This window comes from Pistacia vera, unplaced genomic scaffold (assembly GCF_008641045.1).
Source record: "Pistacia vera cultivar Batoury unplaced genomic scaffold, PisVer_v2 Contig211, whole genome shotgun sequence".
Lineage (NCBI taxonomy): Eukaryota > Viridiplantae > Streptophyta > Magnoliopsida > Sapindales > Anacardiaceae > Pistacia > Pistacia vera.
This window is the reverse complement of record NW_022196015.1, coordinates 22840-46279: the sequence shown is the minus strand read 5'-3', so window position 1 is coordinate 46279 and position 23440 is coordinate 22840. Positions and strand designations below refer to the sequence as shown.

The 23440-nt window shown below is 35.1% G+C and overlaps 3 protein-coding genes across 4 annotated transcripts; 1 reads left to right on the top strand and 2 right to left on the bottom strand.

The window, feature by feature from the left end:
* The first annotated feature begins 5235 nt into the window (after positions 1 to 5235).
* LOC116129357 (zinc finger CCCH domain-containing protein 30-like) lies at positions 5236 to 9280 on the top strand. Of its 2 annotated transcripts, none has more exons than XM_031415101.1 (2): positions 5236 to 5507; positions 6449 to 9280. In XM_031415101.1, exon 2 carries the CDS (start codon positions 6460 to 6462, stop codon positions 8653 to 8655), a length of 2196 nt encoding a protein of 731 aa, XP_031270961.1. In that variant the 5' UTR covers positions 5236 to 5507; positions 6449 to 6459; the 3' UTR covers positions 8656 to 9280. The 2 variants fall into 2 exon arrangements, with proteins under 2 accessions (XP_031270961.1, XP_031270960.1); XM_031415100.1 differs by having other exon boundaries at positions 5238 to 5507; positions 6437 to 9280.
* Positions 9281 to 12902: 3622 nt separating this feature from the next.
* Positions 12903 to 19780, bottom strand: LOC116129409 (protein DETOXIFICATION 42-like). Its single transcript, XM_031415152.1, has 13 exons — positions 19238 to 19780; positions 18771 to 18892; positions 17686 to 17895; positions 17322 to 17506; positions 16946 to 17081; positions 16452 to 16548; positions 16221 to 16321; positions 15370 to 15533; positions 14279 to 14350; positions 14085 to 14201; positions 13885 to 13980; positions 13492 to 13613; positions 12903 to 13223 (listed from the first exon to the last, which is right to left on the bottom strand). Exons 1-13 carry the CDS (start codon positions 19312 to 19314, stop codon positions 13181 to 13183), a joined length of 1542 nt encoding a protein of 513 aa, XP_031271012.1. The 5' UTR covers positions 19315 to 19780; the 3' UTR covers positions 12903 to 13180.
* Positions 19781 to 20761: 981 nt separating this feature from the next.
* Positions 20762 to 22865, bottom strand: LOC116129408 (putative pentatricopeptide repeat-containing protein At5g52630). The gene is given in 1 exon segment (XM_031415150.1): positions 20762 to 22865. A coding segment is annotated over 1 exon segment (1815 nt). The 5' UTR covers positions 22860 to 22865; the 3' UTR covers positions 20762 to 21044.
* Positions 22866 to 23440: the final 575 nt, after the last annotated feature.

Here is a 23440-nt window from a genome sequence, read left to right as displayed (position 1 = left end):
TTTTAGTGAGTTTAACTATCCCTATATGAGTTACTGGAGCAATATTTCCATTTGGCATCCTAACAGATAATTGTGAGGTGGTTTTTATGTGTGGCTGAAAATATTTAAAGTGGCAAATTACGTGATCACTAGCCCTTGAGTCAAAATCCATAAATCACGAAAATTTAATTACTGAAACAAAAAGATGTACCTGTATAACTGGTGAAAGAGTTGTTTGTTAGAAGTTGATTCAACATCTAGATGAGCTGATTGATTTGTTTAGGTTTGATCAAGGGCAGTTCAGCGTCAAATCCCAATGATGTGGTAACATTTATACTATTTGTCATTGGATTACCATTTTTGTCTTTAGGATGACCATGTAATTTCCAGCATGTGTCTTGATTGTGATTTCTCCTTTTACAATAATCACAGTACATTTCCTTACCCGATCGAGACAATCCTAAGCCATGGATCCATTTTGAAAATTCCCAAAATATGAGCCATTGGATGGATTTCCAAAATGTTGACCTCCAAAATTTTGACGATTTTGACCTTGACGCTATTGACCTGATTGACTGCTTGCTGGCCGTTGGATTGCTTGGAATGATCTTGGCCATTCATTCCCTTACATAAAAATTTTTCTTTTTCCTTTTCATTCACAAACCCTAGTCATAGCTACCCTTTTTTATTCTCACCTCTCTCTGCGACAAAAGCCACGGAATCACCCAATCGTGATGATTCCATGGAGGCCAAGCATTGGCTTTCATCTTGTATAGCCAATTAGTCTAGGCCAGCATCTACATGTGAAAAGGGCAAAAAAGCTTTCGTTTAATCCAAGAAGAAAGTGGATCAAACGCTCTTGCTCTTTGAGTTTTTGAAATTGTTGCAAGGTTTCTGGTGGGCCTTTTTGTGGCTAGGCAACGGTGTCGAGCTCATTTTAGACGGTTGATAGCCGATTGTAGCAGACCATGAGGGTTTGGTTGTGTTGTTTGATTTCGGTAAGACTTTGCCGAAGTGTGAACAATTTGGCTAGATCCAACTGTCCATACATTTCCTTAATAAATCGTCATAGTTCCTCAGCGATTTTTGTTGGTGGCAAACCAAGGCAACCTCCTAGGTCAAGGAGTTGTTCATCCACAAACGAACTAGCATGTTGCATTTGGTCCAACGGTTGTGGAGATGAGGCTCAGTCGACGATGCTATGGTGCCATCAATATAACCATCTTTGTCTTTGGTGATGCGAGCTCACCGAAAATCGCAAGCCCATGTCACGTAGTTCTTGGTGCCGGTGAGAACTTGTTTAACTAGAACAAGTTCTAGTCCATTGGATGGTGAGAAGTATAGGGGATCGCCAAGCTCTGGCCGGCGTTGGTTGGGTTGCACGATCTGGAATTGGAAGGGATACGGGTTTGGGCCAGTTTCAACCAAAAACCAGAATGGATATGTGTTTGGGCTGGGGCTGATTTGGTTATTTGGGTTGGTTTGCATGTTTGGGTCAGTTTGGTTATTTTGGTTGGTGTGCATGTTTGGGCCGGTTTGAGGATTGGGGTTGGTTTGTATGTGTGGGCCTGTTTGGCTGTTCGAGTGTGGTTCTGTTTGGCTATTTGTTGAATCTAAGCCCATGTTTGGTGTGTTGGGCCCACTCGGGGTTGATGATGGGTTTTGTTGATTTTGGTTTGGATCCATTTTTTTTTTTTCTAAGGAACTAATCCAAGAGTCTGTTTTGCAGGGGAACCAATAATAGAGGGCATGATTTGGATTAGTGAAATTGAGCGACAAGGAGAGGATTTGGCTAGAAGGCCTGCTTTGATACCATGTAAGAATTTGGAACTAGAGTAGCAAGAGAGGTAGTTGGACTACTGAAGTATGCTAGGAAGAAGACTAGAAAGGCAAGAAAAGCGACTTAGTTGCTGAGTATGCTAAAAGAAAATAAAAGAGCAAGAAAGTAGAGAGAAGTATTTTGTATTTCAGATTGTATATTTCATGTACAATATGTTTACATGTAAGGAAACAAATAAAGAGAAATAAATACAAATCAATACATAGAAGGCAATAGTATGACTCTAGCTAATCGTACCATAATCGAACCATATCAAATCTCCCAAATCTTCTTAATATGGCGCATATAATTACTCAAATGTCAAAAGTTTTCGAAATAGATTTAGATAAATTTCTGTAACGCGGATAATATGTCAATTTTTTAGAGTAATGCTACATGTACAAACAAATTTTACAAAATTTTGTGTACAAACTGATGTGACACAAAATGAATGGAAGAGTGAATATGATGATTTTGACTTTTTGTATTCACTCTTCTATTCAGCTTGTGCCACATCAGTTTGTACACAAATCTTTGTATGATTTATTTGTATATCTAGTATTATTGAATTTTTTATGCTGTCGAAATCAAATGAAGTGTATAAGCTTTTCAAAGGACAAGGTCGACCACTACAATTGAATGAAAGATTGAGACCAATTCAATTCTTTCAATTATTTTGCTTAAGCTTTCAATTGTGTAATCTTAATATTTATTTATATTTAAATTATTATGTATTGGAAAAAAAATTTATTTACTTATCAACTATCCATTATTATATATATACAAAACAGAAATTTAATTTATAATTAGAGATTTTACTCATGATAAATATTTTCTTGTGTGATAAATTTTAGAATATAAGGAACTTAAATTTCCAAATTATTCTATCATTAATTATTTTCAAAATGCAATACAAACTAGAGAACGGAAGAAAAATAGTCAATTAAGGATACTTTAGTTTGTGCGCATCAAGAATTTTGAGAATAATTTAATAAAAAAATTATGTAAAAAACTTAAAGAAAATTTTAAAGTGGAGGGTTGTAACGGTGGGTTGCTACGCTTGTCTATTTTGAAGATTAGTTGAAATATACGTAAGTTGGCCTGATGGTTAAAAAAAAAAAATTTAAAGAATTCAGGGGAGGCATTGGCCCATCTTGAGCCAAGGCTAGTTCTGCCAGTAAGGGTTATGATAAGTTTGACTTTGAGTAGGTCAATTTTGAAATAAGTCTGTCTTATTTATAATCAGATTGTTATAATCAATTCATTAAAAAATTTAAGTATATTCAATTTATTCTTTAAAAATTATTGTTATAATTCATCATATAAATTTACAATAATGTTAGAGGTTCAAAGAAATTTACAAAGATTTCTTGTACAAAGTGAAATGGTAGGAGATGAATAAAAAATAATTGAAATGGTAGGAGATTTCTTGTACAAAGATTTCTTGTACAAAGTGAAATGGTAGGAGATGAATAGAAGAGTGAATAAAAAATAATTATATTCACTCTTCTTTTCATCTACTGTCACATCACTTTATATAAAAAAATCTTTAGTAAGTTCTTTGTATACATAGTATTATCCATAAATTTATTGTCCAGAAATTAATGCCACATAAGAGATAGAAATAAAAATATTTAAATATTTTAAAATACAAAAGTATCGCTATTTTATTTAAATAACAAAAATAACAACTAAATCATGTGTGAGTTGGTTTCATTGTTTTCAATGAAAAATATTTAAAAACAAAAATAATAAAAATATTATAATGTTACATATGTAAACTATTTTTTACAGAGTGATGTGAAAATCTTACATAATTATTGTATTAAAACCCATCAATTTATATGGGTCAATTTGTATAAAAAAGTTTTTTATATTCAATATTATACGTTTTTCATTTTTGTAGATGCTAAACTATTTAGTTTAACTGTTGTAATTTGACTATTAAATGCTATATTTTATAAAATAATATGATTTAGTATAGTCTAACAGTGTATAAATCATTCAATATGCTAGAAAACAAGTCTTTGATATATTCGTTAAGAACAATTAAATCAATTTAAATAAATTTATGATGTATTTTTTTTTTCCCTTGAACCAAACCTTAATATATATATATATACATATATGATTATGTTTGTGAAGTATTTGAGATGATTCATTTATGGATTTAAAAAGAAAAAAAAAATAAAGACAATTTCAAAGCTCTTTAAGGAAAATTTCTTTCTATTTTTCAAATCATAATTTTTCCTAAAATAAAATTGACAATATTTCCTTCTTTAACAATAATCACACTCTAATGTGCATTCATCACACACAAATAAATCTCTTATTATTAAATTTAATATTAATATATTTTCTTTCAGTCATAGTCTTTGGTCAACTAGGGCCGGCTCTAAGGTTGCCCTTTTCAATAATTTATATTTTTAAAATTGAATTTCACATAATATTACCATAAATTAAATAATACATTTTTTTTCCCCACTTTTCATCTTTATTCTTTCAAAAGTAAAATTTAATTTCACGTCGTTTTTGTGTCGTTGGTTGTTCCATGCTTTTTCTCCCCTTGTGATTTGACTCCAACATTTAACCCAATTTTACTCTTCCTTCAAGTCCGCCCTGCTCTTCTATCTAGTACACCTGAAAATCTAGAGCCTTAAATCTCTCTCTCTCTCCTATTGGCGGACGCCAGTCCTCTTTCAAATCCAGTTTAATCAACCTCCCGCACGCGCGTTGTCACCGGCTCCGCCAGTCACCTCTTTCTACTTACTTACCAAACCGGTCACCTCTAGGGCCTTTCCACCTCCCCAACCGGTTCCCGAGAATTTCTAAGCTTTGTCTAGAGTTGAGTACTCTCATGTCGTTTGCTTGCCAGGACCAATTAAATCAACACACGTGTCGAAAGATCATCCGTCAGGTACGTGATGAGCTTGTCTTTCCAGAGACTTCTAGGGGCATATCAGGCTTTAAAGCGGACAACTTTAGAGATTTTTCCACTAATAACTGCCAGATCACTCTGTAGTAGCATTTAATTCTGAAACGTAAAAACACTCGATTACTCCCATCTAAAATTAACTTTCATGTAAGATGAATTTGGGTTGAATTTCCATAAAATTTGACCCCGAAATACGGTTAAATTATTACACACCCATCTACGTCGTCGTTTCGGTACCATCTAACTTCACACAACCGACCACTCCCAGGTCGCCACCTCAATAAACAAATAAGAAATGACACATAAAATAACATATTTATCCCCAGAACATACCGCGAAACATGACGCGGCGTGATGTGACTGGCGGATTTAAAAGTAGAAGAATAATAAAAAATCACACACAATCAAAATTCTCAGTGCGCTTGTCTTTAATAATTTTAGTTTTTCTCTTTCTTTCTACTATTGGATAGGCGATTTTATCAAAACACAAAAATTAAAATTAAAATAAAAAATCATTTTTTTAATTGTTAATTTATTTTTTATTTTTTTCCTTTTTTGGGTTCTCATGAGTCATGAAAGAAAGAAAAAAGCAAAACTTAGGAAATGGAGATGATGAAGAAGAAGAAGCCGAGTTCTCCTCTCTTCATTGCTTTGTCTTAGTTGAAGTTTGAGTTAAAGACTCCAAGATTAGATCTGAAAAGTAGTTTGAAGTTTGAAACTTTCTTTGCGCATGGCTTCTCTTTCTTTCTTTCTCTGTGTCCTGGTAACTCACTGGTAAGATTCGCTTTCATCATCTCTTCTTTCACTTGTTTGTGTACTTGTGATCACGTGCGTGTTCGTGCTGTGTCGATGAATACGTCGTTAAGAAGTTCACGCTTTTGATGTAATGAGTGTGTGAGTGATCACATGTGAGAAGATCTTTTGTTTTTTCATGTTTAGTTAAGAAATGATGAGAATGAATGATAAAGATTTGGTTTTTTCCAGATCTTCTATTACTTTGTAGTTGTTTCTTCTTTGGTTTTGAATGTGATGCTTTTGACTTGTTTTAGTTTAGATCGATTGTTTTTTTTTCTGTTTCTCTTTGGTTACCAAGAAAACTCCGGAAACTTTAGAGGGAAAATCTTCTCTTTTGGGGAAAATGAGAAGATTGAATATTCAATATTCAATAGCTTGATGTTGGTTATTTGGAAGCCTGATAAAGTAAGCTGATGAGTCTCAGTTTGTATGTATCTGTGTGTTGATTCTCTGTTTGGTTTGGGAGATTATGCAAGAAAGTGAAGGAAAATGCGTACAGGTTGCTTACAGAATCTAAGAAAACAATTCTGGTAGTCCTTTTTAGTTCTCCGGTTTTTGAGGTTGAACCGGATTTTGTTGTGTGTGTCTTGTGGTAACTACTTTCATACCAATGATGCGTGACTTAGTTATTCTGTTGTCTACATTTGGTGCTTCTTTACAATCAATTTGTCCTAAACTGTAAGTGGATATTAAACCTCCTAGATTTTATTTCACTTTCATACTTCATCGAGAGTCAAAACTGTAACTCATCTTTATTTTAGCATAACCCTGCCTCTCGTCAATATATTTATGTGTTTTTTTTTTTTTTTTTCTTTTTCTTTTTTTGACTTTTTATGCCGAGTTTATCTTTTTAGTTCATACATGAAATTTGTGTTTCTTCATGGGTTGATTTAGATGTTTAATTTCAGCTAGATTTTTAGCAAATGAAAGCATGTGCTGTGGACCAGAGCGGCTGAAGCTGACACCGCCTCAGACACCGTCTTTTATTTCTTTTGACGAAAATAGACACACCAACATAGACATGAATCACTTGACTGTTGAGACTGATGATACTTTTGCGAGCCTGCTTGAGCTTGCTGCTAACAATGACTTTGAGGGCTTCAAACGGTCCATTGACTGTGATCCATCGGGTATTGATGAGATTGGATTATGGTATGGTAGACAGAAGGGCTCAAAGCTGATGGTTAATGAGCAGAGAACCCCTTTAATGGTTGCTGCTACCTATGGTAGTATTGATATCATAAGACTGATTCTTTCCCAATCAGATGCTGATGTAAATCGGGCTTGTGGCAATGATAAAAGCACTGCCCTTCATTGTGCTGCCTCAGGTGGGGCTTTAAATGCAGTTGATGTTGTGAGACTGCTTTTAGCTGCCGGTGCTGATCCCAATTTGGTAGATGCAAATGGTCATTGCCCTGTTGACGTCATTGTTGTTCCTCCTAAGCTCCAAGATGTGAGATTGACTCTTGAAGAACTCCTTGCAACTGATGGTTCTATGGTTGAGCGTAATCTTAGGGTGTCAACTGCTACATCAAATTCAAATTCACCACCTCTTTCACCTTCTTTTGAAAATGGGTCCCCAACATTTGCTTCAGATTCCCCGGTGAAGTCTAAGTTAAATGATGCTCCTATTTCTTATGCATCAGAGAAGAAAGAATATCCTATTGACCCATCTCTCCCAGACATCAAAAACAGCATCTATTCTACTGATGAATTCAGGATGTACTCATTCAAGGTGCGGCCTTGTTCACGTGCCTATTCCCATGATTGGACAGAGTGCCCATTTGTTCACCCAGGGGAGAATGCTCGAAGAAGGGATCCAAGAAAGTTTCATTACAGTTGTGTTCCTTGTCCTGATTTCAGAAAGGGGGCTTGTAGACGTGGGGATATGTGTGAATATGCCCATGGTGTTTTTGAGTGTTGGCTTCACCCAGCACAATATCGAACCCGACTTTGCAAGGATGGTACAAATTGCGCTAGAAGAGTGTGCTTCTTTGCACACACTCCTGAGGAACTCCGACCGCTGTATGTGTCTACAGGTTCGGCTGTCCCTTCTCCTCGCTCAAGTACCTCTGGTGCTACAGCCATGGATTATGCTACTGCAATGAGCCTTTTACCTGGCTCTCCTTCATCGGTGTCTGTCATGTCTCCTTCACCATTCACTCCACCGATGTCTCCATCTGCTAATGGCATGTCACACTCAAATGTTGCTTGGCCCCAGCCAAATGTTCCGGCCTTGCATCTCCCAGGAAGTAACCTTCAATCCAGTCGCTTGAGATCTTCTCTGAATGCTAGAGACATTCCTGCTGAAGATTTCAATATGCTCCCGGATTTTGATGTGCAGCAACAGCAGCTCCTCAATGAGTTATCCAGCCTCTCACAACCATCTCTGAGTTCTAATTCCTTGAACCGTTCTGGTCGGTTGAAAGTTTTAACCCCATCAAATCTTGATGACCTCTTTTCTGCTGAGAGCTCATCTCCTCGTTATTCTGATCAGGCACTGGCTGCTGCTGTTTTCTCACCAACGCATAAATCTGCAGTTCTCAATCAATTTCAGCAGCAGCAGAGCATGTTATCACCAATCAACACGAATTTCTCTCCTAAGAATGTTGATCACCCTCTAATGCATGGTTCTTTTGGGGTGCCATCATCTGGAAGGATGTCTCCCCGGAATGTGGAACCTATATCTCCAATGAGTTCTCGAATGTCCTTGTTAGCTCAACGTGAGAAGCAGCAACAGTTTCGCAGCCTTAGCTCTCGGGAACTTGGCTCCAACTCTGCTGCAGCTGTTGGTTCCCCTGTAAATTCTTGGTCAAAGTGGGGTTCTTCCAATGGCAAGCCCGATTGGGCTGTAACTACAGATGAATTGGGTAAGCATAGGAGATCGTCTTCATTTGAGCTTGGAAATGGTGAAGAACCCGATTTGTCATGGGTTCAATCACTTGTTAAAGAATCTCCAACTGAAATGAAAGAAAAGCTAGCAACACCTGCCTCGGGTGTAGCTGCTGCCCCTTCTTCAGGTGAGGGTTCGGATATGAACCCCCAAATTGAATCAGTTGATCACGCAGTTTTGGGAGCATGGCTTGAGCAAATGCAGCTTGACCAACTTGTGGCTCAGCAAAATTGAAACCATTTTTACTGAGCTCTGAGACAGTGAACCAGAAACTTTTTGGTAAATAATGTGTTTTTTTGGGTCGAAGTCAATGGCGGATGTGCAAGATTAACAGAAACAGAAACAAGAAAGTGGAAGGAAGAAAGTAGTTTGAGAAAAGGGAAATTTATTTTCACCATTTATTTTTACAACAGAAGTTAGAAAGAAAGAGAAGGTGAGGAGAAACCTCTGGGTTTTATTCAAAAGATTAAGCCCAGGCTAGTTGTTATTTTTTTTTTTTTTATCTTTATCTTAATATCTTCAAATCCAAATTCCTATTATTGTCAAATTTTTTTCTTCTAAAAATGAGCAACATGCTCATTTACAATGAAAACTAAAAGCTATATGTTTGGTTTATCCTTCATTTTGTGCAATATTCATTATCATCTTTGGAGATTAAGAAAGAGAGGGAGGGGGTGATGCAGTTTCCAGAAGAGAGAGGTTATTTTGTATGGTTGGTGCATTTTTTGGGGATGACAAAAGGGAAATTTTGCTTCTTTTGTTGTAGTTTGGAATCAATAATTGTTTGGGGAAGAGAACAAACTAATGATCCTCTCATAATGATGTAACATTAAACTATAGTTTATTATTATTATTATTATTGTTATTCTAAATACCAATATCTTTATTACTATTATTATTTACTGCATTTAGTTGATTGTGTATATTGTAATGAAGTGATTTTGGATGGGAAGTAGTGATGTGGTGTGGTGGACTCCAAATCCCACTAATGGGAATTGGGGTTTGTGTGTGGAAATAGGTATTTATACAAATACAGAAGATTCTTCAATCTGGGTGGGTGGGCGGGCGGGCAAGATCACTTTTATATATATTTGGGAATGTGGGATTTTATCTTTGGGGGATCTTAATTTATGATGGTGGCCTAGTGGGTATTCTTCTTCTTCACACATTCAATTTCCTCGCGTGTCTAAAATTAGGTCCAAGTCCAAGTATTCCAACCAAACATAATTCTAAACTGAATATTCTTATTGTACTGTAGGTGAGGCACAGGCAGATAGAAATTCCATCATTTATTTGTCAGTAAATCTTTATTGCATGAAATATTGAGAGCTCATGAAGTGGTTGACCTTTCCTTTCGATTTGGGCAAGCTGAAATAATAATAATAATAATAATAATAATAAAGTGGACAATAGGTTGAAAGCAAGTCCATTCCCTCCTCCACCTTTCGGCGCCTCTACTTAATTTTTTTCCACATAAAAATAAAGAGTGTTGATGTGACTGGAATTTAATCAATCTTCTTCTTTTAATCATTCATCATCTTATACATTGAGAATTATATAAGGCATATTATTATAGACCCCCAAAAATAAGATTTTTTTTTTTTTGATAAATTTTACTAATTAGAAGGGAGACTTGGTATAAATTTAAGGCATATTATTATAGACCCCCAAAGGATTATTTAGTTTTTTCAACATGGATTATTTTAAGAAATTATTAAATACATTTATAATAGGATATTTTCAATAACTTTAGAGAGCATTTGATAGAATTAAACAACCCAATAGAGGGTCTATGGACCCAAAATTTATAATAAAGTCAATAAATATATTTGGTATTTATATTATGAAGTTATCATATATGTGACTTCATAATACAATAAACCTAAAATAAAGCACAACAAACATTAGAAAATAAAAGTTAATAAAGGAAAAAGAATGGAAGAAGAGAAGCAAAAGAGACGTACATAAACCCCAAGAGGTTGGTCTGACGGTTAAGAAGGTTTGCTCACTTAATTGAGTTTTTGGATTCGAACCTTGGGGCTATCAATCACATTGTGATTTATTTGGTTCTTTGCACTTGTAAGGTGTTCAATAGACTTCAAAGATTAATTGAGGTACGTGCAAACTGACTTGAATACTTCGATTACCCAAAAAAAAAAAAAATAAATAAATAAATAAAAGAGAGAGAGATATATACCTGAACACTCAGGTGACAAAAAAAAAAAAAAAAGATATATATATACATATTCATCTTTCATGCTTCTTCTAACTATTTCCCCCCACTTGCTCCAAATTAAAGCTTCTTATATATATATATGAAGAAGCATGAAAGATGAATACGAGTTTGTTTAATTAGGTTTGGACAGTGTCATATTCAGAAAAGGGGTTTTTAATTTAATTTAATTTGTTTGGTTATTGAAAATGATTTGATTGATTTGGACCCTTAAGTGACAATTAACAAAACAACATGATTCATCAAGCCAAAATAAAAAAGTTTTAACTTTGTGGTTTTACTTTGTATTGTAAAGGAGGTGATACTCTCTTTTTATAATAAGGTCATTATTATTATTATTATTATTATTATTATTATTATTATTATTTCACTTGATAAAAAAGGGAACACAAAAGAAAGAAAGAAAGAAGATGAGAAAAATGATTTTGTCATTGACAATGAGATTTTATTTTCAAGCTTTCTTTGAATTGTTTCCACTTTGTGTCTTCTCCTTATTACATTTATTAGTTTGAAGTGTTGTTTAAGTTTGATAAAGGCATTGTATTATTCATTGAAAATTAGAGGTTAAGACATAGAATAAACAATTTAATTACTAATCTAAAGATTTTGTTGCATCTAATTTCGATTGATTAAGGGGTTTAATGGGTTCGATTAATGAAATTTTGAGAAGAAATTAATCAAAAATCAAACTAATAAATTTACATGTAAGATGGTAGTTCATTCATATAGGGTAGCTTTAACTTGTCAAATATTATGGATATCTATGATAATAAATTAATGCTTATAGATATAATAATAATCTTAAATAGAACTTTCAAACAACAAATCCTAATTAATTTAATTGATTTGAGTTAATGGGATATAGGTTTGATGGGTAAGTTAGTTGGGCATTATAGATTTATTTAAACATTTTAAATTCTTAGAAGAAGCTTGATATTGGTAAGAAGATTTGCAAATGCCTTTGTAAGCATCATCCTTTTTCTAATTTTCATGTCTTTAAACTTCTTTAATTATGTCAACAAATGTACTAGTTGTTATGGTGTTATTTTCAGCCCAAAGGCCATCCCTTATTATTATTATTATTATTATTATTGCTCTATCTACTATTGTTGTTTCACATAATGAGTTGCATTTTACTAGTACATCTTGGTGCACATTCCATAACGTTTTTACTAAAATCGTTGGATTCATAATCGAAAATAAAGTCTTGTACTAAGCCTATTAATCTTACTGTATACATTAATTCGATAACATTATCAAATTAAAAAGAAATATAATTGGCACCATATTTGGACAAATTGTTGGCATTTTGAGAGATGTTGGTAATCATTTTGACCTAAAAAAACCCAAATGAAATCATTTGCATTGCAATTGAAATTAACAAGACGAAGGACAAGTTTTGGGGAAGCTTAGTCTAGTAAACTAAACTGAAATATCAGACTAAATAGTTAAGTTGGGAACTGTTTGGTGTGCTGGAGCCAATAATCATCGGACAGAGCAATTATACGGTTAGGTTTTGGTAACCAAATAATTGTCCTAAAAGAGGACTAGTATGAGTCTCCTTATTCCAACCACGTAGTTTTATTTATTTATTTATTTATAAAATATTTAATTTTCAAATGTAATTTTTATATCATGAGAATATACATTAAATTAACTACAAAATTAGTGTAAAAATTTATAAGAGGATAAAATGAGGAACTTATACCATGTTTTTCACCAAGTAATTAAAGGGAAAATAGTATGCAAGAATCTGGTGGACAAAATTGGGCCACAGTGAGATTCAATGCTATCAAGTATCTACTTCAGGGTTCATCTTGTGCAGAGGAAATATATCAAAATGCCATTAAGACTTGTGTTAAGACAGTTCAAGCTTAGGTTCAACCCCTAGAATCATCCCATTCCAATGCTTTTCTGTAACGATCCTAATCAGGTTCCACATCACTAAGGAATGACTTGCTGTGTGGGTTAATAGTCACCTGGACACCCTTCCCTTACAAACCGGTTTTAAGGATGAATTCTATCTATTTGTGGTTATTACAATTGGTATTAGAGTAAGATTACCCTCTAGTCAAACCTTGGGGACGACCCTCGTCGCGGATGGGATGACTAGGAGGTATAAAGTTTGGCAGCTGGACAGAGAATATCAAATATCAATGCTGTCAAGCTGATTGATTTGAGGCCTGTATAATTGGAAACGAAGCCGCCATACCAGAGGCAGCTTACTTCTGTAAACAAACATTAGTTATGAAATCATACGGGACTGTACAAAATTTTGAAGTTGAATTTGGGTAATAACATGATAATTTGGCTTGAAAGATAAAAATGATAATGCCTTCACATATGCTATCACTCTGATTCTGTCCACATAAACTGTTTGAAGGGAGCAGAAATGAAAGCAAAGGAATCATTCCGAATACTTTTTCCTTTCTGCTTAACCCAATAAGATGTTCTTCTGTAATAAGTCATGCAAATGAACAACATTTGGATTTAGGAAAATGAAAGAATACTAATTCCAGGCAGCAATCAGACCCTGAGAAAGCTCCAAGGTCCTGTTCCAGTTCCTACCCTGCAGATGTAGATATTCAAGTGTTAAGGGACTTTTCATTTTTCCAACTTAAGTCGAGGAAATTCTTGATGTAAGTTAAAAATATTTGTCGATAAGCTGTCTCTTCAAAAAAAAATGTAAAGGGAAGACATTTGATACCATGAAAAAGAAAATAAATGTTGTCAAAGAATGAAGGGAAAAAAATTGTTCCTTAGGTACCTTGGGAGTTGAGGCAAGTGTATAAACTTCTAAATCTTGAAGAATATAAGCTGTCAATTGAAAATCTTACCTCAAAAATCCAGTAAAAGTACGCAAACTCATATAAATGGATAAAGCAATCCAGATGCCAAAATAACCATGAGTTGAGGATAGTATGAACAAGCACAGGATGCTGATTACTGCCACCACAACCTGGGAGTGAAGAAAGAGAGAATTTAGGGAGAAATAAAGACACCAAGAATCAGATATAAGTGACCTTTAATAAGGTATACGTCTGAATGATTATTTTGAGAATAACAATATATACAACGAAAACATGAAAATAAATTAGATGTCTACATTTAATTGATTATTGTGTAAATGAAGATTATGCAAAATGAAGAAGTACAGAAGTGAAGCACTGACCATAGTTGAAACTCATTAATTGCCGTAACAGCAAACGGTTTTTACAAATTAAACTTACCATTGAGTAGGCAGAATATGCATAATCTGATGCTCCATAGTTGATGCCATCAAAAATGAAGGCTAACGCATTAATGGGTTGAGTCACTGCAATAAACTATTCAGCCAAAAGGAAAAAATTAATTCCAATACAATCTTTTATCCATTAAACGGAAATGAATAACATTCATTTTGTTAATTTGGGAAGGTAAAGAGGAATACCGGAATGGTCACACCTATAAGTTGCAAAACACTGACTTCTGTTGTAAATAATCTGGAAGCATAAGGTAACCCAAATATAATGGTGACTGAGGGCACTAGCCCCAGAAAGAAGCCAAGCTGCATATAGATCCATATAGCATTTTAAATCCAGATTAAAACAGAAAGATAGGGCTTATTTTAAAATAATAGCATACCTGCAACACGCGAGAGGCAGTGGTTCTAGCCTTGTCATAATCTTTCTTCACGAATGCGCTTGCAAGGATTGTCTGAAAAAGGCAGAAACCAGTTACAATCCACTATGTAAAAAAATTTAAAATGAGAGACAAGAGGAAGTTTGATCTAAACAGGGACACACATGATTAGAAACTGGTTTAACATAAATTAACAAAAAAGAAGACATTTCGGTATCCCTAGAAGCTGTTGCAGTTTTTACATGTTTATTCTAATTCCCATCACTGCCTGAAAACAAAATCAATTTGTGAATAGAAAGTTTACACAGGTACATGCAAGAAGTCAATCAAGCATATATTCAAATAACTGCAAAAGAAATATAAAGATATCTTCTTTACTAATAGATTAAGAAATTTATTGAAAACTAAAAATGACCATAAAGGAGGCATTGCAGTATAAAGAACTCCAAAACTAAAAGGAGCAATGCTGCATATGCAACTTAGAGAATGGCAAACTACGAGACAGAGGCTGCATTAAAAAATCTTTAATGTTTTATATACTCTACTGGGGCCATTATCAAGCTCTGCTGAAATAATATTAACATTAAATCCTAACTATTCGGCCAGCCCTCAGTCTAATCATGATCTGAAAAATTCCATAATGTTGTAAAATATCTTTAATCACTGATGCAAGCTCTTGATATTTACTTCTGAGGCCAAAAGGACTACATGAAATCCAACAAAGAATTATTATTATTGAAAACAAAGGAACTCCTAAGACCCAAGGAAATTTAGAACCTGATAATGTTAGTGAAGTCTTGTATATGTTTCCACGCTAAGGAATTATTACTTCAATCACAGTCATGAAACTTTCATACTTCATTAAGATGACACGTCTCCTCAAGGAAAAAACTTGTACTTGCATTACTTTCTTTCTTATTTCATTATGATCCTTAAATAAAAATTAATCTGTTTATTTTGTTTGGCCCTATATCATATCAGGTTCTTATGCTGCATAATTGATAAACCAAATTTTCTTTTCACAGTGCATTGATGAGTTTCCATTCTAGACAACCAAAAAGATTTTCTATTCACTAGGGGGATATCATTCTTACCTGTGCAGAAACAGCGAGTCCATCTGCTAGTAAAGATGTGGCCAGCCAAATCTGCAAGCAAATCTGGAATGCAGCCATTGTTGTTGACCCCTGCCTTGCAGCCAATGATGCTGCCAGGGTCACACAAAAAGTGACAGCTATTACCCTTACCATTAGCAGAAATCCTGTATTAAGGCATGCAAAATATAGTCACACTATGAGATTAGTAAATAATGTCTTGGTCTGAGTTGCGATGATAACTAGAAGATTATGTGAAGAGAAAATTGTAAATACTTGAAATGTAAAAATAAAAGACAAAAGGAAAAAACGAGGGGAGGTGGAGGAGAAAACAAGTTAAAACACCAATTGTGTTCACACTGGGCAAAGTTCAGAATATATGTAGTGGCCTGGTTATACAAAATGAGCACAAAGACGAACTGCTAGAGGAAAAGCTATAAGGTAAACTTTAAATTTAACATCAGCTGACTCTTATTAAAGAGAAAAAGCACTGATTTATGTATAAAATCTGGTATTTATAACTTATGCCAACCAAGAATAACTCTTATGAATATATGTCAACTTGAACTTGCAACTTATCAGAATATGACATTAACGTTGTCAGACGTGCTTCTCAAGATAGCCTATTACTTAAGATTTCTTAAGTCGTGATATCATATACCAATAAACATTGAAATAGCTACACTATATAGTTCAAATAAGTGTTTATTCATTATTAAGGATATTTTACAATTAGCAAAAACATATATTCTTTATTCTCTGAATACGGAAGAAAGGTTAAAGAGAATTTTAACCCTCATCACTTTCAAGAAGTATGGAAGAAAATTGAAATAGAAAATATTTTTATTACTAACCATTTTTAAGAAACCGATCAAATTGTAGATCTTTGAAACTTTGAGGCAATAGATCAATATTTTCAATTAATTTCCACAAGAGTATTAGGGAAATCAAATACCTGCTCAAATGCACACCAACAATAACCAGGGTGAAGACATTAAGGTATTTTAAGAAATAAAAATCAAAGCATGACCAAGGAGTCAGAAATGAGAAAATTGGAATTGTGTCTGCAAAAAGGTAGAACTTACTGGGAAATAACATGAGCAATGGCGGCGCCACTGACGCCCATACGGAATACAAACATAAATATTGGGTCTAATACCACGTTTGCTAGATTTCCCACAGCTACATCAAAACCAAATTAGATGAAAATGAGCCACAAAGTAAATTTGTATTATTCTTTATTGTTTTAGAACATCCTCAGGAAAAAATGATTCCATATTGTACTGAATATAAATGCATCAGCTGGAAAGGAGATATTGCCAGTGAAGAAAGTGAAAAAAGGGGATCGCAACACCACCCCGGTTCTTGAAACTATGATATTTCAAGCGCAGTGCATAAACGTGTATCAAATTAATATTCAAAACAGAAAACAATTTCAATTCCTAGAGCATAATGAAATGACTTCCTTTGTGGGGTTTTCAAACATGAATTTACAAGTCACCTTTGTCAAACAACAAATCAAAAAGTTTCCAAAATGTTAAGAGGGGAAAAAGACTTGAGGAAAGAAGGCTTTGCTTACTGGTTGCATATAATGGAGTTTTAGTATCCTTAAATCCTCGAAAGATCCCTTGCATGGCCAAAGAGAGAAGAAGAGAAGGAGCACCAAGTGACCTCAATGTCAAGTATTGTTGTGCAGGCTTTATCATAGGAGAATCCTGCACATTCAGAAATTCCCTACAACCATTATTCCTGATATTAGTATGAGAAGCTAATAATAGTAACCAAGAATATCATATCAACCTTATCAAAAAGATAAATCATTAGAATACTTTGTCAAGAAAGAACTTGTCCATACAAAAGGGGGCCTCAAGGTTCTGCGAATATAGACAATAAAATACACAAATAATGAAGTAATACACATAATTTCAAAGTGGCATTCCAAAAAGAACACTCACAGAGTTAACACCCATATAGTTTAAGATCGGTTTGGCAGCCAGAATGAGGAATAAAGCTTGAATGAGCCCAAGCACGGTACCGATAACCATTGCCACAGAAGCTGATGGAATATGCCTTCTCTCATGCTCAGTTTTTGCCCTCTGTGTATAAATAGGGCTTATGGATGATGTCTTGCATGAAGGTTCTGGTTATTAAAATCACACATCTAAAAAATGTTAGAAGTGATTATCACAAAAAGGAATACGAGGAGAGTTAAAATGGAACTTTTATACATTTGACATTTGTTTGAGAATGCTATCAACCAACACAATTAGCAGATGATCCCTTCAACAACATATGAGAGAAAAAATAGGAACAATATACCAACTAGAGGTATCAGCTCTTCCATTTCCTTATTTACAGCAAAACCCTCCTCAAGATTTTCATCTTCTTTTGCTTCTGCATTCAAATTTCCAATAGTATCTTCCTCAGCAACAAAAGAAGTTGTAACACTAACAAGTGGGAATATCATAATCCTTGATACTTGATTGAAAACAGCAATAGAAACTCCTACAGCAGCAAGCTCCACAGGTCCTATATAGACAAATATTTGAAACAGAAACCAGATAATATATCAAGTACTGACTTACTACTACTTATGGATTATAAGTTATTGATAACTTTATTAACTAAGACAAATGATCAGCAAGTTCCATGTAGGATGTCTACCCACTAGTGCACATTAATCAACTATACCAATCATACAGAGAATACAATGAAAAATTGATATAGCAGAAAGTCAAAAGAAGAGAAACATATGTATATGACCTTGTGTAGATACTTAAAAGGCATTAGCTCTGACAAAAAGAAATTGAATTCCATAAAGCAGAGACCCAGATCACGGTTTTAAGAATTAGATAGATCCCAATCTAGTCAATATCATGTCTTCATTCATAATTGTCATAAAAAAGATTATTGCAGCAAAAATATACATGACATACTGCTAAAAGGAATTATATCTTAGTTTCGTAGGGATACTCTTTTTATACTTGTTGTCGTAACAACCACAATTCAGAATTTCAAAATAATTATAGTTCCTGAACTAGTATCTAAAGACATATTTGTAATACTATTCAAGACAATGCAGTTTTTATTTTGTTATTCTTTTTTAACATTTCAGTTTCATGCTTTTTTTTTTTTTTTCCTCTCTTCCAGATAACATATTATTTATCACCATGGAGTAATAGGAATATGGTTGTTACTACAATGCAACAAGAGACCGGAAAACACTTTAAGAGTAGAAGCATCATTTAATTCAGATCTTTTACAAGGATAAACAGCATCATCAGAAAGAAGTATTATTTCAGCATATTTCATTACCATATCCAACACCATGATCACAGAGGTCAATTAAGCATCAAACAAGCTGCAGCTTTTCTGGAACAAAGATGGATATGATAAAAACAAACCTATGTGGCCAATGAATGCAGTGTCAATCAGGGAAGCAATAGGGTCTGCTGCTAAAGCCAGTGTTGCAGGAAGCGCAATCTGTGCTATTTCTAGGCCGAGCTCATCCTTCTCGAAGATATTCCTGGCCACCCATTGTGGATTTATACTCATTAGTTACAGTGAATTATTATGACTAATTTTTAATTCTGATAAAGATAACAAAACTTAGGGGCGGTCTTAATCTACAATTAACCATGAAAAACCTGTAAGGATTTGCCTGCTATATTACACACAACAATTTTCTTATCTGAATAAATGAAATTCATATTAGGTGAATAAAATCGACAAAATTCAAATGAAGATTAACATTTGATATAATCATTCATCAATCGCATATAAACCATAATAACATTTGGAAAAGATAAAGAAAGGACAAAGCAACACTACCATCAAGCAACCTGTTAAAAATTAGTGCATTAATTAATACCTTGAGTTCTTGAAGAATACCAGGAGGGGCTTCTTACCCACATTCTTCAACAGATTCAGAATAGCATCTGTAGCCATGATTAAACAGTGGCTTGATAGAGAAGTTTCAAAAGAGTGATTGTATTTGTAGTATCACACAACCACGATAAGAAAAGTTCTCAAATTGGAAAACTTCAACTACCAAAGATTGCTAATACGTATCAAGGAACAGTTCAACAGACAAGTTGACAGAGAAATGAAAGCAGGAACAGCCATCAAGAATCACAAGCAGAAATTCACTAGTAGTAATATAAAGAAAAAAAATCTTAAAATAAAACGAAAGTCCAATAAATGAAGAATGCTTAATGGAGAAGCAGTAGATCTCTACAAAGAAGTGACTTCGTGTTCAACTAATCGTTCTGCCCCAGATGGCCAGATACTGCATGAACCTCCCTCAGTTATAGTAAGCTGTCAATGCCCCAGTAGAACTAATATAATTTATTATTTTTCATTCACTTAAAGACAACAATTAAAAGCAATAAAGAACAGATACCAACAGTCATAGAGGCCCCACAAAATCAAGCGCAACACAAGATTGGAAAACAAACCAGAAGACCTCGTACACGTTGATAGCAGGATTCTCAAGAATTGTCCCATGAGGATCAACCTTCCACGCAAACAGGGCAAGACCAAGGAGCTCGTTATTCAGTACCGTTAACTGCAATTAAATAAACTTGGATTATAATACACACTTTGATCTAAACCAATATAATTCTCATAGAAAAATCCCCACATTTGACAAGGGATCTTTTTCATATTTTCTTTTGAGTCGTATGGTTTAAGCTTATTATTTCCGTGTCATCAAGTCAGGTGTCACATCCCCGGGACCATTCATTTTACTGGGTATTTTGTGGTAGAAATACTTCTAGTGGAGGTGGTTGTAAGTTGTGACACAGCACACAGGTACGGTATGTACCAGGAGTTTGATTTGAGGGATAGCTAATTCAGCAAACAATAATGTTTTACTTATAACTTAATCATAAACTGAGTCATATAAACAGATAAAAATCATACAAAATTTATGTAAAATATCTATCTTATCATTTGTTTTTGTTTGTTTATATGACTCATTTGTACAATAAATATAGTATTGCTCTTCAGTTAACTACTTGCTTATTGCCGCAATTGGCTTTCTGAATACAAGGTCAATGCATCCGATTTGGAAGGACACTTCCAAGAAAAAAGCTTACTTTGTTACTAGATCAGGAAGGCTTCTTTTTTTTTTTTTTTTTTTTTTTTAAAATAACCCAGAATTTCTCTGCACCTACTACTGGACTTGAGTTCAAAGCTGGGTCTCCGTTCCAATCCGGCTTAGTGGTTCGCAGAACCATTGCGATCAGTCAAAAAGATATTAACGTGGCACCAAAGTAACAGAGCACGTTTGACACATGCAAAATAAATGTGACAAAAAAGAAAGCAACATAGCAAGAATCCTGCCAAATATGCATTAGATTTTACTCATTGTGTATGCTGCCAACAGCGTGACATATATATATTGAAAACCTGTGCATATGGACATGAATTTGTTTCGTGCGAAGTTTCAGTGTAGCAAATATGTCACTGGACACACATCCTGCGTTTAAACATAGTCTAAACAGCAGAATGGAACTTTAAGAAAGAAAGAGGGCCACAAATACTTCAAATTCTCTCACATATGGATCTTAAATACTCTCAAGTCATTCTAAGGAATAAGGCTACAATAATTCCTTACTATTTTACTATCTGTATAAAAAATTTGGTCAGAGTACAAAATTGATTTTATAATTTATTCACCAATAGTCACCACATGAACATTTTCCATCCTCAAACCGATGGAACCGGTTGTTATCCCTCACAATTATTACTCTTCTAGAACATTTGGACATAAATTTAATTGCTGTGTGACAATCACCACAGATTCGCAAGTTCTTCATAACTCTTATAGGCCTATCAGGTGGGAATGTAATCATCCCAAAGGCAATAGCTAGTCTCTCACTATGATATCTCATTGACTGACTCTTTTCTTCACCATCCACTTCTCGCAAAACAAAACTTGTATCTGCAACATAACCAGCTCTTTCCATTTCTTCCCCCAATTCCTCTAACTTCTGATAAATCTCTTCTGTTCTCAGGTGAGATCTATCTCCTGCAGCAAATGTATGAACTCTGTTTCCCTCCTCAACCCAACTCAAACCAGTTTCCTTCTTCAACCCTCGGTCCCTGAGCATCTTCCTAGCTCTGGCGGCATCTTCCCATCTTCCAGCAGCAGCATAAGCATTAGATAACAGCACATTCATGCCTGAGCTCACATCCCCCATCTCAAAAGCCCTATCCGCAGCATAGGCAGCCAATTCAGTGTCACCATGAACACGACACCCAGTCAAAAGTGCTCCCCATACAGATTCTGTTGGTGCAATGGGCATTTTACTGATAACTGAAGCAGCTTCCTGCAATTTACCAGCACGGCCTAGCAAATCTACGAAAGAAGCATAATGCTGAGCTCCAGGCTCAATCCCATACTCTTTCATTAGCTCAAAGTATTTTTGCCCCTTTTCAACTAACCCTGCATGACTACAAGCATATAGAACACACAAAAATGTAATGAAATTTGGTTTAGTCCCACAGATTTCCATCTCTTTGAACAAATCAAATGCTTTATTTGTATGTGAGTGCTGAGCACACGCAATCAGCATTGCATTCCACATTCCAAGATTCCTAAAGGGCGCCTCAGTGAAAACCAGGTAAGCTGCATCAATAACTCCACACTTAGAATACAAAGAAACCAAAGAACTACCCACAAAACTCGATGACTCAAAGCTTGTTTTCACACACAACCCATGTATTTGCTTCCCTAACTCAAGCAACGTAGAGTTACCACAGACATGTATCACACTCGAAAACGTGAAATCATTCACCTCTAAATCGTCATAAAGAGCTTGCTTGAACAACTTCAAAGCCTCCTCATTCACACCCAGTTGCGCGTAACCATAAATCATCCCACTCCAAGACACCACATTTCTCTCAGGCATTTCATCAAACACTTTCCTCGCCGTATTTATATCACCACATTTGGCATACATATCAACCAAAGAACTACACACAAACACATCAAAATCATACCCAGTTTTCACCACAAGTCAATGCACACTTTCACCAACATCAAGTCTCCCCAAAATGGCACAAGACTTAGTCGCGCTAGGAAATATATGGTCATCAGGAAGAGCACATTCACCAAGCATTCGACGAAAGTACTGAATGGCAAGACAAGGAAGCTCGTTTTGAGCGAATGAGGAAATCACCGAACTCCAAGTATTGGCTGACTTAATGGGAGCTTCATGGAAGATTTGGCGGGAAAATAAGGGTAGTTGTGCTTTGGAGTAGAAGTTGATGAGGTGGTGGGAGACAAGGGGGATAATTTGGAGGCCTGATTTGATGATGTGGGAATGGAGCTGTAGGCCCTTGGGGAGGCTCCTTGAGCGGGTTAACGAAAGAAGAAGGGTGCAAATATCTCTGAAGGTTTGTCCAAAGCTGCATTGGTTTAAGGGGTCTTGCGGGCGTTTATCAATTGGGCGGCTACAGGGCGGTAGTGACGGTGATGGGAGCATTAGATGTTCGTAGAGTCTTCGATGGAACTGGGGGCTTTAAATGTTATTCTCGTTTCCTTAGCGTCAATTCGAAAAAGAGTTGGCTGCTTACAAATATGTATAGTTACTTCCCTTCCCACCGTTCGGGGTGGAAAAAAAAACCTGAAAACCGAACCGGATCGATTTTTTCGGTTTCAGTTTGATTATTAAAAAAAACCGAAAATCCAGTTTGGTTTTCGGTTTTTGGCAAAATTAATTCTGGTTACCCGGAACCAGTTTTCTAAACCGAATTTTTAAAAAAAAATTATGCATTTTACGTTTTTGATTTTGCAATCCCTAACAGTCTAACTTGTCTAACACCATAACTTAAAGTCTTAAACTCACTACTCAGTACTTAGTATACTCATAACTCACTACTCACGCACGCCGCAGCCGCACGGTACTCAGTCTACTCAAGTCATTACTCAAATCAGACCTCACTCACCTCAGTAACTCTCGCATTCTCTCAGTCTCAGTGACTCAGTCTCTGTCACTCACTCTCTCTCGGACTCTCACTGTCTCTCAGTTCTCAAATCTCTGTTCTCATGCGGTCACGCCTCAGC

What these genes read in the sequence shown, in the direction of transcription:
- LOC116129409 (XM_031415152.1), bottom strand. Translation starts at nt 19,314, where the DNA reads ATGGCTACAGATGCTATTCTGAATCTGTTGAAGAATGTGGGTAAGAAG. An exon ending in AGAGCTGATACCTCTAGTTG is followed by an intron (nt 17,507 to 17,685) that starts GTATATTGTTCC and finishes TTTAATAACCAG; the next exon opens with AACCTTCATGCAAGACATCA. An exon ending in ATTGCTCATGTTATTTCCCA is followed by an intron (nt 16,322 to 16,451) that starts GTAAGTTCTACC and finishes GCATTTGAGCAG; the next exon opens with GTATTTGATTTCCCTAATAC.
- LOC116129357 (XM_031415101.1), top strand. Translation starts at nt 6,460, where the DNA reads ATGTGCTGTGGACCAGAGCGGCTGAAGCTGACACCGCCTCAGACACCG.